General features: G+C 34.2%; 1 protein-coding gene across 16 annotated transcripts in view; it reads left to right on the forward strand.

The window, feature by feature from the left end:
- Epha5 (EPH receptor A5) overlaps positions 1–5,687 on the forward strand; it is a 307,513-nt gene extending 301,826 nt beyond the window's left edge. For all 16 annotated transcript variants that reach the window (XM_048446301.3, XM_085691710.2, XM_048446300.3 and 13 more), the window contains one exon: positions 1,135–5,687. In XM_048446301.3, coding sequence (XP_048302258.2) covers positions 1,135–1,240 — 106 coding nt within the window. In that variant the 3' untranslated portion in view covers positions 1,241–5,687. The remainder of the gene's footprint in view (positions 1–1,134) is intronic.
- Positions 5,688–16,763: the final 11,076 nt, after the last annotated feature.

Below are 16,763 nucleotides of genomic sequence, written 5' to 3' on the forward strand. Positions count from 1 at the left end.
TGTTGGTTGTTTCTCATTTCTAAAATTCTCATAAAAATTCAGAAACTGTAAAAAGGACAAGAATTATGAAAATATCTTAGTAGATAATTCTTTCCAAGGCTGACAAGGTTGGAGCCAAGGTGTTCAATCTTCTTCATAACAGATACTTTATATTGCCTGAAAATACTGTTTTACTTATCATGTCTTGTCACTGTCTTTACTACTATTGGATAGCTAAGAAAATTAAAATTAAGACACTGAATACAAAAAAGGAAATTATTAGATTAATGTCTTTAGCAAGGTGATTTCCTAAGGAATTCTAGACATTTGTCACTTAGAATTATGAGTTATAAGTTAATTTTTCTTATAATTAGTTCCTAAAATTTTCCAAATATGTGAATTGATTGTATTTGTCCAAACACCCTTTTGAGGAATAATTTCTTTTTAAAGTCTATGAAATGGCATTTAAAATTTATGTTTGTTTTGGATGTTCTATCAGGTGAATTTAGGAATACAAATATTTTAAGATTTCTTTGTATGATTCAATTATTTTTGTAGAGTCTTTAGAATTCTCTAAATGTCAAAAAAATAATAAAAGCTGATGTGTGATTCGGTAGAAGATGAAACTCTGGCGCTTTGAATCCAAAGGAAAAAAAAAATGACACAAACTTTGTCACAAAAACAGTGTTGGAATAATTATTGTGTGAGGCTGGCTGTCACGTATGATAGCTGCACGGAATGAGTCAGACCCCAAAATACTTCAATCTTCAATTGACAAGGTGTTAAACTCTAAATTACATTTTATATTTCTTTAGCCAAAATGCTGTTTGATGTTGTTCAATGCTGTTCAATGAAACTATACCCACTGTGTTTAGAATTGATTGGTAAGATATATATATATATTTATTTTTCATGACTATGTACCATTTAAATTAGGATTTTCATCCGCAGGAATAAATGTGTACATTTTTTTACTGCAAATAGAATCTTTTTAAGTTTTAGAACACACTTTGAAAACTGGACTGTGAATATCTAAGATTGTCACTATTTTGTGTTACTTCCTGTAAAACATATGCCCCTTTACCAGCGTGAAATATTGAGGTGTGCTACAAACTGAATCAATACATACACCCAATGTGTGCTTTCTTCATGCAGGGACTTGAGGCGCCTGGGAGTAACTCTGGTCGGTCACCAGAAGAAGATCATGAGCAGCCTTCAAGAGATGAAGGTGCAGCTGGTGAATGGGATGGTGCCAGTGTGACCTCTGTGTGTCACTTCTTCAAGTGAACAGCTCTGCACTTTGTAAACAGCCCTGAGATTTCTTTTAACAATTCTAGGAGAAAAGGGAAAAGAGTGATTTCTAAACTTTTGGAGGCAATTGTCTCAGCCGTTGAATTTGTAATCAATATTTTACTAAAGTATCCATATCTTCCTCTTATTGTCTTCATTTTTATGAACAAATGTAACCTGCGTAAAGTGAAAACAAGGAGATAAACATTCTATAATAAAATAGGAACTCAATCCTTCCCCCATTACTTCCACAGAATCTAGTACATGAAATATATCAACACACGGCACCTTTATAGACTGTTAAGGTAGCCTCTTTCAAAACTTCCAGGGATCTACTTGAAAGGAAAAGTTTTAAAGCCATGTGTGGGCTAAGAAAAGCTGCATTTCACTGACGTTTACTTCAAGTCTTAATTGTCTGCATAGTGTATTGAAGAGCAATATGATTAGATTATTCCTTAAAAACAGTTTGTAATTTTAAATGCAATTACATGTTAAGTTATAGAAAATAGTATATAAACGTTTTGCTTGGTCAAGGAAAAGTTCAATACAGGGTGTATATTTATCTTTTTGTATTATATGATTTACTTGTAGTTGCTCTTCCAGAGAATATTAGATAATGATTGTGTATATACTGTATGTATAGTTTATAATATGGCCAGGAACTGACTAAACTTGGATTTGTGTGTGTCTGTGTGTGTGTGTGTGTGTGTGTGTATGTGTACGTGTGTTTGAATATACATATGATATTGTTCTGCTTGCCTTTTTTATGGTGTTTTAGTTTTGGAAGTATACAGGAAAGAGTGTTCTATGCTGTAATATGAATAAGAGAAATAGGAAACAGTAGAACAAAATTCAGTCCAAGTCGATGTTGTTTTTCTCTCATTTTGAAAACAACCAGTTAGTTTAAACAGCTAATCAGCTAATGCCTCTAAGGTGAAATCCCCTTTGTGTTTTTCCAAATACATTCTACTATCTCTGACTAAGAAGTTCTAGCCAATAGTCTTATGCCCTACTATGAAATTACACCTTCCTAAGTTCCAGAAAACATTTTCTTCAGCAACTTTGACCCTAAGGCACAGTTTTATGAGCTGTAGAGATCTGAGTGTGCTGGCTTCTGTTGGTGTCCAGGCGGAGGCACTCAATGTCTCCCTTTGTGCTCTTCTTTGTAGCCACGGCCAGTGAGACCCAACAGTACAAAGGGGGGATGTTTTTTAACTCAGAATTTTGTTTCAAGGTTTGTCTGTAAATAATAACTTCTTGTTAACATTTTTTTTTGATTTTTCGAGACAGGGTTTCTCTGTAGTTTTTGGTGCCTGTCCTGGAACTAGCTCTTGTAGACCAGGCTGGCCTCGAACTCACAGGGATTCGCTTGCCTCTGCCTCCCGAGTGCTGGGATTAAAGGCGTGCGCCACCACCGCCCAGCTCTCTTGTTAACATTTTTATTACATTCTGTCCACCATTACATAACCTTGATTAAACTTAAAGAACCAGTGAAAAGTATTACTACTCCTTCAGTCGATTCTATATACTACACCAGTAGAGGGTCGTCATTGGAGGTAAAGTTCACACAGTGTATTGAAATGTTCAAAAAAGTGAGCATGATAGTGACATGAACAATATTTTATGTTGTTACACTTCTAAAACCAGGAGACTAGTATGTGGTAATTGAGGAGCACAGAACTTAAAACAGAACTTTCAGTGCTACCTTGGTAAAAGCATTGAGAGAAGTGAAATCTGCAGGAGAGGTGTCAGGGTTTTGGGGGTCATAGTCCTTGCTCTTGTAAGTGTTTGTTTCTCTTCAGTATTAACCCGTGTAAGAAAAGCAAGTGTGAAGCAGACTTCTCTCTCTCTCTCTCCCTCCCTCTTTTTCTTTCTTTCCCATCCATTTTAAAAGTATGAAATTTCTTTGTTAATGAGTAATAAATGATCAAAACAACAACAAGTTATTTGTAAATCCACACTGTATTATAGAAATCTCTATTACTTTAGTGAAATTTTTTGAAAATATTGAAAGGAGCAGTGTAATACTGTCTCGTTAAAAGTCACAGAGAGATATCATCATTAAAAAATGAATTTATACAATTAAAAAACATAAGATCGTTAAAACTAATTCCTATTGAACAAAATAATTGAAGATTTTATTATACTCCACTGACTTTTGAATTTTTTTTAAATGTTAGTAATAAAACAATTTCGAGAACTTCATAACAACAAAAGTTTACAAACGCACATGTTAGAGCTTGTACTCGCCACAACTCTATGGCTATAAACACAATACATTCTATATTGTTTGCTAACTCTGTATGTTCAGAGATTATTGAAAGGTCACTTATACATAAGTGGTTGGCAGTTGGAGTGATTATTTCAGCTTTCTCAAAGTAGAATATAAATTATTTTTAATCAAATTTATTTTTCCCTTTGCAATTCCAGTGTTACATTGGGAAAGTAATTCATTGGAGTGCTTAATGGTCACACAGCTTTCATCCATATCTAAAATTTGGTTGAGAGTTTCTTAAGAATGTCAATATGATTTTAGAACAAATAGACCTTTAAATTATACGTGCTCTGTCCCCCAAAGTGGAAAGAATGCATTTCTAAAATATTTGTTCACCATTGGACATGTCACCAATTGAAAAGTGTCAATCTCATCTATAAATGTGAGAAGTGAATCAGGGAGAGGAGCCTGCTCTTGTAAAATGTAGTGAGTCTGTCACTCAGCGTTAGACTTGGCAAATTCCAATAGTGTGAATTCTTCTCCTGTGGATTCATTTTCTTACCCACCGTCTCCCAGATCTAAAGAATAGATCCCATAATCCTCATACATGCAACTGGTTTGTATTGTAAGAAGGTATGACAAAGAATTGCTTTGAACTGACTAGTTCTATTTGAAGTCACTCAGTTACTATGTTTATCAATCATAATTTATATTTAATCATGACATTCGCTAGTATGGACTCTGACAAAAATAAATGATCTCCCTGAAATGTAATAATATTATGTAAAATGTAAAGATACTAATTTTCAGCATTTGAAAATTGTAATATGCATGATTTTTAATTCCTGTATTTTATTAATTAACCCAGCATTCTAAAGTAATGGAATCATTGTACAATTTACACAGAAATATTTTATTAAAACTCAAGTGTGTCTAGAATTATTCATTTTGGTATTTTTCAAAAATAATGCAAAACACCCTAAACTTTGTTTATAAAACAATTCTAACCTCTGTGTAATAAAAAGAGATACAACTTTCACATCTCATGTTAAAGTAGAGCTGTTAAAATCAGTTGAGCACTTACACATTTGCATGTCTGCTATTTGAATTCTATGTGGAAGTGAAAGGCTGTAAAGAAGATACGTGTATGTCTATTGGACTGAGTTTTCATAAGCACAATGAGAAACATTTGCCATTGGGAAGTGTTTTGCCTGTACGGTACGTTAGATGGCAAAGAGAGTCAGATGTTAGAGTGTCAGTAGGTATACAATGTTGCATAGTCGAAAATATCTCTGTCTCATTTTGTTCTTGCTAAAAATTAGGAGGGAAAACTAAATGTGATAATAAACAATCTTTGTTTAAACTTTGCCAGATGTTTAACCACAATGTAAATAAGAAGTAAGGATAAGATGATGACGATGGAGATAATAATGAACAAATGAACAAAATCATAATGGTAGCTTTATTTAAAATTTGATAGCTCGAATAAGTCATCATTTTATTTCAATGCTATAGCACAGCTGGTTACATTGAATATTTTTGCTCTATTATGCTGTTAATTATATAGTAATGTATCAAGAAAGAAATAGATAAGAATTTTCTTCTCATTTCTTGTTAATTTATGAGTCTTTCACACATCAATAGTTGAATGTTCTTATTCAGAATGACCATGTAATTGTCACTTAGAAAAAGCTGCTATTTCTTTTTTAAAAAAAAAAATGTGTGTGTATAATAATGACTCAAGTTCCTTCTCTCAATGTTATTGGAAAAAGTAAAGTTGGCAAAAATATGTCCCATCTTTTCAAGTTGGGTGCTAGATTCACTGGTTTGAGTGGTCAACTCTATGTGAATATTTAGACTACTGTAGTTTTGCAATTAATTATTTAAAAGAAGATATATAAATATATAATGCATTTGTAATAGTCTGAGACTAAAGTCAAACTCTGTCTTTTGTTAATATGTTTATCAAAATCACTTAGTTTCAGGCAAATCAGAGACTTTTGTGAGGCCTATCTGACTCTTCAGAAGGCATCAGGATATCTGATGTCCCTGACTCAAAGTATATTCAAGGAAGGATGAGTGGTTTTGCCTTGGTTCCCATCCACATCTCTGTGAGCTTTCAGTTTGTATACATGTTTTTGTAGTGTACTATATTAAATTTTATATTTTTTCAGAAAATAAAAATCCTTTGAATATAGTAAAATCTGCTTGTCCTACTTGATCTCTCCAAAGATTTAAATTTATAACCTTTTGCATCGGATTTTTATTCTGATAAAAATGTTCACTTTTCTAAGTTATAAACATAAAGATGAGCATACATATATTCCTCAATAAATAAAACTGTAGAAGATTTTCTACACTCACCATGACAATAAAATACAACATGCACATGAAGAAAGCAATAAAATGAAACAACAGAAACCACAACAGAAATAAAAATAAAAATGGAAAATTATATACTATTTGTACCATCTACAAAAGGGGATATTTTTTTAACCGACATCAACCTGAGTCCATCTTATTGATAGGAATCTCTACTATCACACTGCAAGTGAACACTGACACAAGAAGGGGATTAAGAAGCAGGGTTCTAAGTATTATATCATAGTGATATTTAAAAATGGCAAGTAATATCTCTATTCTACGGATTAAATCATATTTGTATTTGGGGCATTTTCAACATAAAAAATGACATACTATGCTTATAGAAAAATCATAAGGAATGCTGATGTATAAAATTCCCTATTATTCGAGTTTTATATACTATTTCGATATTTATTTTCTTATCTTCTCAGAGACTACCTTGTTAATGTGCTACATGCATAAAGATACTATTTAAAAATAATTTTTCCAATCTGCTATGTATATTGACAAAATTGGAACAATGTAGTATCCAGTGTTTAATGAAGAAGACATTCTGAAGTGGAAATTCTCATGCTTACCTTTGAGATTCACATTGTTGACTTTCTTAACTATTGACAGAGCTGGGACTCACTGTGGAAATAATAAATTTTATATTTCCACCAATCAATGTGTTAACTTTAGTGCAGATTTCAGGGTCTTACTGATCACATGCAAGCGTATTCATTCTGTGGTGACATTTTCAATGCTGGGATTCTTCACCCAGGCCTAAAAACTCAGTTCAGACACTAAAAACTCAGATGATGGTAGAGGTCATCATTTCTGAACAGTGGCCCAGTTTTGTAATTTACTACAACCTCCAGTAATTGCAATAAATAGTTATTGTTTTTATTATTATATTTCTATTTCTCATATATCTAATGTTCTTGAGAATTTGTATAGACGAAGGCTGCTTTGCTTGTTTATTCCTGGCTGTCCAGACCCAAAATAATCACACTGAAACTATATTAATTACTTCACTGTTTGGCCAATGACTTAGACATATTCTTGCCTAACTCTTATTTCTTAACCCATTTCTATTCATTTGTGTACCACCACAAGGCTGTGGCCTACTGGTAGGCATCTTTCTCCTTCAGCAGCAACATGGTGTCTCTCTAACTCTGCCTTCTTTTCTCCTCTATCTCTGCTAGGGATTCTCGCCTTGCTCCATTCTGTGCTGTCATAAGCCCAAAGTAGATTCTTTATTAACCAATGGTAACAAAACATATTCAAAGCATACAGAGGGGAATCCCACATCAAACTTGCAGGTGCACATGTATTTGACTGACAATTTGATTTCAAAAACAAACTGAAATGAGACGTTTGAGATTTTGGAAAATTCCTAGTAGTCATTCTGAATCAGTTATACATAAAACATCAAGTAAAATTTTGATTTTACCATATTATGATAATAAACTACTTGAAATTGACAGAGTAATAGAGACTTTTTTCAGAGTTCTGTGCCCTTAAACTATCTTTTCATTTTATTTCAAAGTTGATTGTGTTAAAAATGCTGTTGTGTTAAAAAAGATGAAGAGGTGAATCAGAGTTAATAGCATTTGATGGTCGTACAGAAGGCGTAGGTTTGGCAGTCATAAGCTAATTGACATATAAGGGATTCCATGGACTTCTCTGGACTCTGTTGACACCAGACACATACACACACCACACACACACACACACACACAAACACAAACACATATATAAACATACGCACACAGAATGTACATATATACATACATGCAAATCACTCATACACATAAAATAAAAGCAAAACTGTATTTTAAATATTGTGATGAATACACTTTATAATTTTTCACATTTTTTCAATTTATTAATTTTTTATTTTTGGTTGTTTCAAGACAGGATTTCTCTGCATAGTCTTGGGTGTCCTGGACCTCTGGAGTCCAGGCAGTCTTTAAACTCCGAGACCCACCTGTCTCTGCCTCCAGAGTGCTGAGATTAACATCATATGCAACCACCACCCAGCTATGGCTTTCTTTTTCTTTTTTGGTTTCTATTCATCATTTAAATATGTACAATATATTTTGCTCTCCTTCTTTCCCCTTCCTCAACTCCTCCAATATTCCTACCCCCATACCTTCCAACCTTATATTTTTCTCACTCTTAAGACAATACACATAAAAATAAGTAAATATATAGATAGCTGATAGATAAATAGACAGATAGATAGATAGATAGATAGATAGATAGATAGATAGATGGATAGATGGATAGATAGAGGATAGATAGATAGATAGACAGACAGACAGACAGGCAGACAGACAGACAGACAGACAGATAGATAAATAGATAGACAAAAAAACACACAAAAAGAAAAATCTTCCCCACAGAAACAGAAACATAAAACCATGGAATTCATTTTATTTTGACCAACTCTTTGTGAGTAGGAGGCCTGCCATGGGTAGTGTGGGTAATATAACCAGTGTCACCCCATTGAAGAAAATATATTTTCTCTCCCCAAACAGCTACAAGTAGCAAAAATTTTTCTTAGTTCTCTATGGGAATTTTTGCCCAATTTTCCTTCTTGGTGCTGGGAATTTCTCTTCTCTGGCTGGAAGTTACACAGGTCTTTTGCATTTCCAGACACAATAGGGATGATGCACAGATATCTCATAGAATATAGTCAATTTAAAGTGTTCAAGTTTTGAAAGAACAAGCATTATTTAAAGATAGCATACAATTTTGAAATAAACACAATTTTTAAAACATCATATCCATTGTCATTATTATTATAATGGAATGTACACCAAATCCCTGGTGAGTCTCTAAATGTTGATTCTCAAAATAGTAATTGAAGGAAAGTTTTTATTATTAAGTATTATACATATGAGAAGTTGTTTCAACGAAAGAAAATAAATGTGATTCACATTACTTGATGCAAATATTTCAAGTTGAGTCTAGTTCTGTGTTTTTCACCTTGGCCTCAGTGATTCTTATGTTTTATCTATCTTGGGAAGAATGTATATAATTTGTCCTTTGCCAATGCCCAGAACATTATAACTTTTTAACCTTATCTAATTAAAGTTCTTCTGATTCTGGCTACTGCCTAATCATATCCAAATATCAGTCTGTCGCATAATTTTATTTGTTGAATTTAATTTCTTTAAAAACATCTTGTGAATATGTATTCATTTATTTGCATAATCTCTTATGTACGTTTGTCCTTCCCTTTGGAATATCGTTACATAACAGCAGAAATTGGGTACTTGTGATTTTTTTTGGATATTGTTTCCTTGTTATATAATTATAGTTATTGCCAAAGCACAGACATTCCAAGTGTTTGTGGAAAGAAAGAGCAAACTCTCTATCACTTTACAGCATGGAATAAGGACACAAGTTAATGTTAGTCTTTCAATTGCTCTTCCAAGTAATGACAAATGTTAGCATCTTTTAATATTTATTTATGGTGGGGAACAAAATTTAAAAGTGTCAATATCAGTTTTCACACTGCCTAGATTAGTTTACTCTAATTTCCCATTGCCTTTAATTACAGGATATGTTAACACTGAGATATGTTTTACAGGATCTACATTTCAGAAACAATCTTTTTACTTCCGTTGTGAAGAAGTAGTCCAATTTCCTTCTGGTAGTTCGATCAATCATCTATTTTAGCATTGCCAGTACTTTCTAAGTCAATTCACTTACGAGCATCAGAAGACCTCCTTAAATTCCAGTTTAATAGGTTTGTTGTGTCTTTTGGAATAAGTATCCCACTCCTCAGCCCAAACTTGTAGACCAACAAAGGACACGTTTGCAGTCACAAAAAGCAAAATCTTCTTATGTCACTTAGGATGATAGTGAAAAGAAATGTTCCTATTACCACCCCTTGATTCTGGAAGATAACTCCTGGTTATTGAAGAAACTTGCCAACCTGTTCAATACATGTTCAAAGCATGGGTCCCCTTCTGGAAAACCCTTATCCACCAGTATCCAGGTGTGAAAGTGTATTGTTGTTACTGGTGTAGTAAAAAGCTGATTGACAAATAACTAGGCAGGATGTACAGGCAAGACTTCTGGGAAGACAGAAATTGGAGATGAAATCTAGGTGCTTGAGAGAGTCACCAGCTGGATGCATAGGAAGCTGGACATAACAGAAGAGAGGTAAAAGCAATAAGCCAAGGGAAAGCATGAACATTAAAAGAAATTGGTTAACTTGAGTTGCAAGAGCTAGTTGTAAACAAGCCTAAGCAAGGTTGGTTTTCATAACTAATAAGAAGCCTCCATGTCATTATTTGGGATCTGGCAGTCCAGATGAGAAAGGTTGTCTACATTCAAGACTAACTCATACTTTGAAATTCCATTCCATTCTTCTATCAAGCCAACTGTTAGGATGCTGAGAAACATGGTTAAAAAATATCAGTGCATTCCTTGGGCATAGGTCCACAGTGAGATAAGTTCCTTGGTTAGAAGGAACTTTGTGTGAAATACAACAACCATGTATAAAATATTAAACCCAAGGGTAGGAGAGTAACTTTAGAAGCATTAAGTGAAACAAAGGATAATCTCTAACCAGAACATGTATTCTAGTAAGGACAAAGCACAGCCTTTATAGCAAGATTAATAAAAACCCAAAGACAGATATTGGGGTTTGACCTGAAGTACAGAAAAGCAAAACAGTCAGCCCCTGGTGCATATCACTACTTCATTCAGAAATGGAGATCCAGCCTCCAGGAATCCTCAGAATGAGACTGAAAGCTGTCTCCTCTCATCGTATATTCTTCTCTAGGACTGTGATTAAAAGTGTGCACCACTGTGACCCAGTAGCTGTGGCAAATCAGTGTGGATACTGAGATTAAAGGTGTGTGTCACCACTGCCTGGTCTGTAAGGCTGGCTAGTGGGGTCTTTTTTACTCTCTGATCTTCGGGCAATATTTATTTATTAAAATACAAATGGAATATCACTACATAGCTTTTTTCACAATGTAAGTAGTCCAATATAGTCAATCTGCTACCAGGTCACTGGCTGGCAACTATTCGAAATGGGATTTCAGTGTTGGTTTTGGATGTTGGCATATTGGCATAAATTAACAATTTTAGCAAAATCGTCCTCTGTGAGTGGAAGACCACTTGGTTTAGCTTATGCATAACTTCCATTTTTACCACCATAGTAACTTTGTTTATGAGTTCACCAGACAATGACATGAATGGATGGGGGAAAGAAGTTTTTTGTCTATCAGAATAGGTTCTCTATTTCCATTATGTGAATCTTATGAATCAAATTCTCCTCCTTAGGCTTGTTTGCAAGTGATAGCCTAGTGAACTATCTCAGTGTGCTGAAGAGAGGCTGTTTGTTTCCTGGCTCCTAAGCCCTAAAATAATCACACAGAAACCATAATATTTAAACCATTGTTTGATCCATTAGCTCTAACTTCTTATTGGCTAACTCTTACATCTTAATTTAACCCATTTCCATTAATCAGTGTGTCACCATGTGGCAGTGGCTTACCTGGTAAAGTTTTGTCTGGCTCCAGCGGGGCTACATGGCTTCTCTCTGACTCCACTGCTGTCTTCCTCCCAGCATTCAGTTTAGTTTCTCCTGTCTATCTCTGTTCTTCCCTATCAGGCAAAACCAGTTTTCTTTATTCATTAGTGGTAATCACAGCACACAGAGAGGAATCCCACATCATCAGTGGCCCACTATTATATTCTTTCTCACTAGTTTGATTACTTTATACAAGATATCAGAAACAAATAAGGGTCAAGTCTGTATGAAAGGAACCCAATGTGTAAGTCCAAAATTACAGTATGTGATGATATTAGTCAAATGATAAGTGCAGATTGATCTTGACCACTAAATGAAGAATTATGTTTTCTCCTCACTAAAAATTTTAACACTATGTTTTGATCAAATTATCTGTCCAATTTAGGTGCCCAGAGAGATCAAGAGATACACATTCTTCATAAGTGAAGGTTACAGCTAATATCATGAATTATATTCAGACATAGCACAAAGTGGAGGACTATGGGGAGCTTCAAAGCTTTTATGGCTTTTCCACTAATGTTCCATGAAAGCCCCATGCATAGGTACAATTTGGCTGCTAGTTTTCGTCAAAGTAGATCCTCATAACAATATATATAATGCAGTCCAGTGAGGACAGAGCACTGAAATTCTGCAATTAATTTTGAAGGAAGAACAAGCACAAAACAGAGTGAAAAGATAGAGTTACTTCTTTTAAACAAACTCTTTTCCATAAAGTTGGGATTATAGCAGGATACTTTTCTGTGAATGCCATCTAAATATAAGGAGGAAATAGGAAATTCTTGACTTTTATTTCTATGATGTTTGCTATTTTGGTTTTCAGGATGAGATATCTGTCTCCCAAGACACCACTATCTGCAGAGTAAGATATACTAATGAAATAATTGCATATAGCAAATCACATGCAAGATTTTAGGGTTAAGTCCAGTGTTAGGGTTAGGTTTACATTCTGAAAATGAATTGTACAATGTGATAATCTCCAGCTATAAATGTCTTTTCAATTTCTGTCATGCAGGGACACGCCATTTGTGAAATTATGCCATTTTCTAGACTATGAAAATTCCTATACCTAAGGTAACTTGGTTTCTTCAGTAATGTAACTTGTTTCTCTTTATTCTTATAATAAACCAAAATTAACAACTGGCTCAGAAAGATGTCTCTGTTTTATCCATCATTCCTTAACTGACTATTGGGTATTTGGTTATTCCTCACAACAGCTAAATAAGAGACAGACAAACACACAAAAAAACCATTCTTCTACCTACTATACTTCGTGTAAAACTATAAGAGTGGACCACCACTGAGCCACATGGGAGAACTCTGTCCTGACCCCACTATCATGCTAACTACCTGCTGATGATATTATTAACTCTTCAGATACAACTTACTAGAAGCTAAACTCAAACCCCAAATCTTTTTTTTAAATTAATTAAGATAAAGTAAGATTAGGATTAAAATATTCAATCCACATTTCAAGCATCTAATAGGCACATAGAACTAGTAATAATCCTATTGGACTTTGCATTTACAAATGCAGACCATCATTCCTAGCAATTCTATAAGACTGCATGAATTTAGAGAAGAGATAGCATTATATGGTGCTTTGCATCATGTACGACTTGAAAGAAACAATGATACAGTTCTAAGAAAGCCAACTAGCAGAAGGTAGATGAAAAATGTATGAATTTAGGAAATATTTGCAAGAATAAGAAATAATGGATAGGACTGAATCATAAAGACTTAAAGAGATAGTAGCAATAGGACATGTGGATGAATTGATACTGTTTACTTAGAAAGAAGGAAGGATGTGGGACATCTTCTGACATGTGGGAAAAGAATACTTTTTCAGTGTTAAGGACATAAAAATAATTATTCTGAGGATAAGGTAGAATCCACTTAATGTATCTGAGCACATTCTAAACTCAAATTATCTGAATAAAGACCCAAAAAACTCACAAAACATTATACCTTATACGTAGGTCAACTGAAGTCTGCTTGGGTTCCAGTGACTATTTAAATGTGAAGCATTGATGTCCACACAAACAAGCACCAGCAAATAATATAGAATTGATAAAATCTACATATCAGAAAACAGCACAAATTTTACTGACAAAGCTTTGATTCTAAATCTATAGGCATCAATCTAAATCTTCAAAAACATCTCTGAGCATAGAAGTTTATAACTCTACAAACACCAGGCAGGTCGTTTCATCTCAAATATGCATCTGTTTTGACTTTATTCATTCACATTGTACATGAGCAAGGAAGTCAGGACCATGAGGGGTGCACTCACCCACTGAGATGGTGGGGCTGATCTAATGGGAGCTCACCAAGGCCAGTTGGACTGGGACTGAAAAAGCATGGGATCAAACCTGACTCTCTGAACGTGGCAGACAATGAGGGCTGACTGAGAAGCCAAGATCAATGGCACTGGGTTTTGATCCTACTGCATGTACTGGCTTTGTGGGAGCCTAGACTGTTTGGTTGTGCACCTTCCTGGACCTGGATGGAGTGGGGAGGACCTTGGACTTTCCACAGGGCAGGGAACCCTGAGGGCTCTTTGGACTAGAGAGGGAGGGGGAGGGGAGGGGGAAGGAGGAAGGGAGTAGGAGATAGGAAGGAGGTGAAATTTTTTTAATAATAAAAAATAATAAAAATTAAAAAAATAAAAACAACAATAAAAAACAACAACCAAAAAAAAAACCTAGAAAAAAAGATCAAATAAGGAAATTAGGACCTCTTGTTTTTGGAAGTTAAGATTTTTCTGTTCAGATAATTTCTTTCAACTTCTATAAGTATTATCAAAGACTTGGGGGATTCATTCATGACTAACCAATTCATGGAACTACTAAGAATTCTTACTAAAGCAATATTGGATGATTGACATGTACTGATTGATTGAAATGTGTAAAGGAAGAAGTACTGTAAACAGTACTCAGTTTCCCCACTTGCATTTTAATTAGCATTTTCTAAAAATCATTGCCTGATGAAAAGACTCCAGTCTGTGATATCTCTCTGGGAGATAACACTAAGGGAAGAAAGGTGAAAGGAGGAAAATAGAGTATGATAATAGTGTAAAAATCAAGGGTCCCATATCCATAAGCATTCATCAATAAATCCTGTGACTATCTCAAAGATGTGCAGTTCTGGGGATGGAGTGGTTGCATTTATCTATCAGTGTATATGCCAAAATGATTGAAAGAAAGCTTCAGGTATCTTAATCAAAATGTACATTTTTATAGTTGAACAAGATTCTGTGTCCTTAGGTTTCTTCAATGGTCTTAAAATAGAAAGTAAAGATACACAAACAAATAAATGTATCTACTTTTATTATTCACCATGTTTACTTACAGCATTAGTAAGGCCATAGAAATGTGACTTAGAACATTTGCTTCTTGTATTATTACTCAGACATATACAAATCTCACACTCCAAATACAGAGAGCTATATACAGGCTTGTGACCTATTAAATCTTAAAGTATCTGCATGATACTTGGGCATTAATGCTCAATACCTAATATCATAAAACTCCTTTAAAATATGTTTGATCTATTATTTGCAAAATGAAATTTGATAGAGCCACCAGACATGTTCTAGTATTGCTACAGGAGAGATGACAGAGTTGGGAGCCTGTTTCATGGCACAGGAAGCAGGCTAATATATTTATGCATGATGCTGTAAGTGATGTTCATCTCCACTATCCTTCTCTTGCCTCTCTGGTAACCCCTGGAAATCAGTTCACCTTGTAGCCAACCTAGTTTCTTTGTTTGAATGGCACCATGCTGTTATCCTTGATTGATCTGATATCTTGATTGTCTTGTCTTTTCCAACTCTGGTTAGTTTAATAGGCTATTCAGAAAGTACAGAATCCTGAAAAAAAAATGCTCCCAGTGATCTCCAAAGTTCCAGACACAGTTTCTTTGTATCCATCATATAATAGCAATCCTAGCTCCTCATAATAACTCAAGCCAATTATTCCTTTCAGTATAGTAATTAATTTGTCCTTTGGTTCAATAGTCAAATTATAGATTCAGTAAATGAAGCATTTTCTTCCAGTTGCAAACTAGTTCATTTATTACAGCAGTGCACACATCACAAAAAAGAAAAGAAAAAAGAGAAAGAAGGAAGGAAGATAACAGGCTTTACCAGCAAGTCATTCTATTCATTTCCTAGGACTGTTACATTACATATCACAAGTAATTGGCAGGAAAATTAGCTTTTTGGTCTCACAATTTTGAAGGCTAAATACCTGTAGAATTCTAGAAGTTTCACTTATTTTAAACTCTCTGTCCTTATCATATAGATCATCTTTCCTACCTAGCCACCACATAGTATTCTCTTTGTGTGTTGTGCTCTGATCTTTTATAGTATAGAGTCATCCTTTAGTATGGATCATTCTAATGACTTTATTTCCACTTTACATTTTTAAATATCTCATCTTTGTATATCCACATACTGAGGACTGGGTTTTAGCATGTAAACTTGGGAGGCAGAAAAATTTTAGTGCATAATAGTAAATGAGCCTGAAAAAAATAAAAAAAAATAAATAAAAAAATAAAAATAAAAAAAATAGTAAATGAGCCTGATGATAAATCTTATCTTCAACCATTGAAGTCTGGACCTAACTATTCTAACTATAAATAGAACAGTGTAACTTACTACATAGATCATCTACAACATTATGCTCCATAAAACAGCAGTGCAGATATTCATAGTACCAGTGCCTATAGAACACTTGAAATGAGCCTTTAGTTTAACATCCAAGTTTAGTTTTTGTAGGCAACTTCAATATGATGTGCAGACACTAAAGAATCTGTTGAGTTTGTAAAGCCCCATAATACCCATGGCAAAAATGAATTTGTCATTTTGTGTTTCTGTCATTTGGCATTCCATGTCAGTAAATCACATATTCTTTAAACTTCCAAGATGCTGGCAGAGACATTACAACCAGCATAAAAAGGCTGATATGCAGAACAGATGTAAAAAAAAGAAAAAAAATCATTTTGTATCATTGATTTATAATCCAATTATTAATTCTGATATCTAGTGATACCTACCTGCAATGCAGCAGCTCGTTCAACATTTATTGGGAGAAATGTTTTTGGAAAGCACATAGTTCTTATCTTTACTATTATTATATTTTGTGCATGTGCCCATGGCTCCTAAATTGAGAAAAAAACTCTGACATTTACTATGTAATTCATTGTACACACCTGGCTGTTGAGTGTCTTTTTTTGCATGAGATCATTTGTGGCTGGCATTAGTGTAAAATAGAAAAATTGCATCCCTGTGTTTATTCCCATAGATCTTATCCTTGTGTCACTGCTGGAGATGTTGTTGCCTTTAATCTTCCCAATTTTCTTCTTTTCAGGCCA

Source organism: Myodes glareolus, chromosome 8 (assembly GCF_982192425.1).
Source record: "Myodes glareolus chromosome 8, mMyoGla1.1, whole genome shotgun sequence".
Taxonomy (NCBI): domain Eukaryota; kingdom Metazoa; phylum Chordata; class Mammalia; order Rodentia; family Cricetidae; genus Myodes; species Myodes glareolus.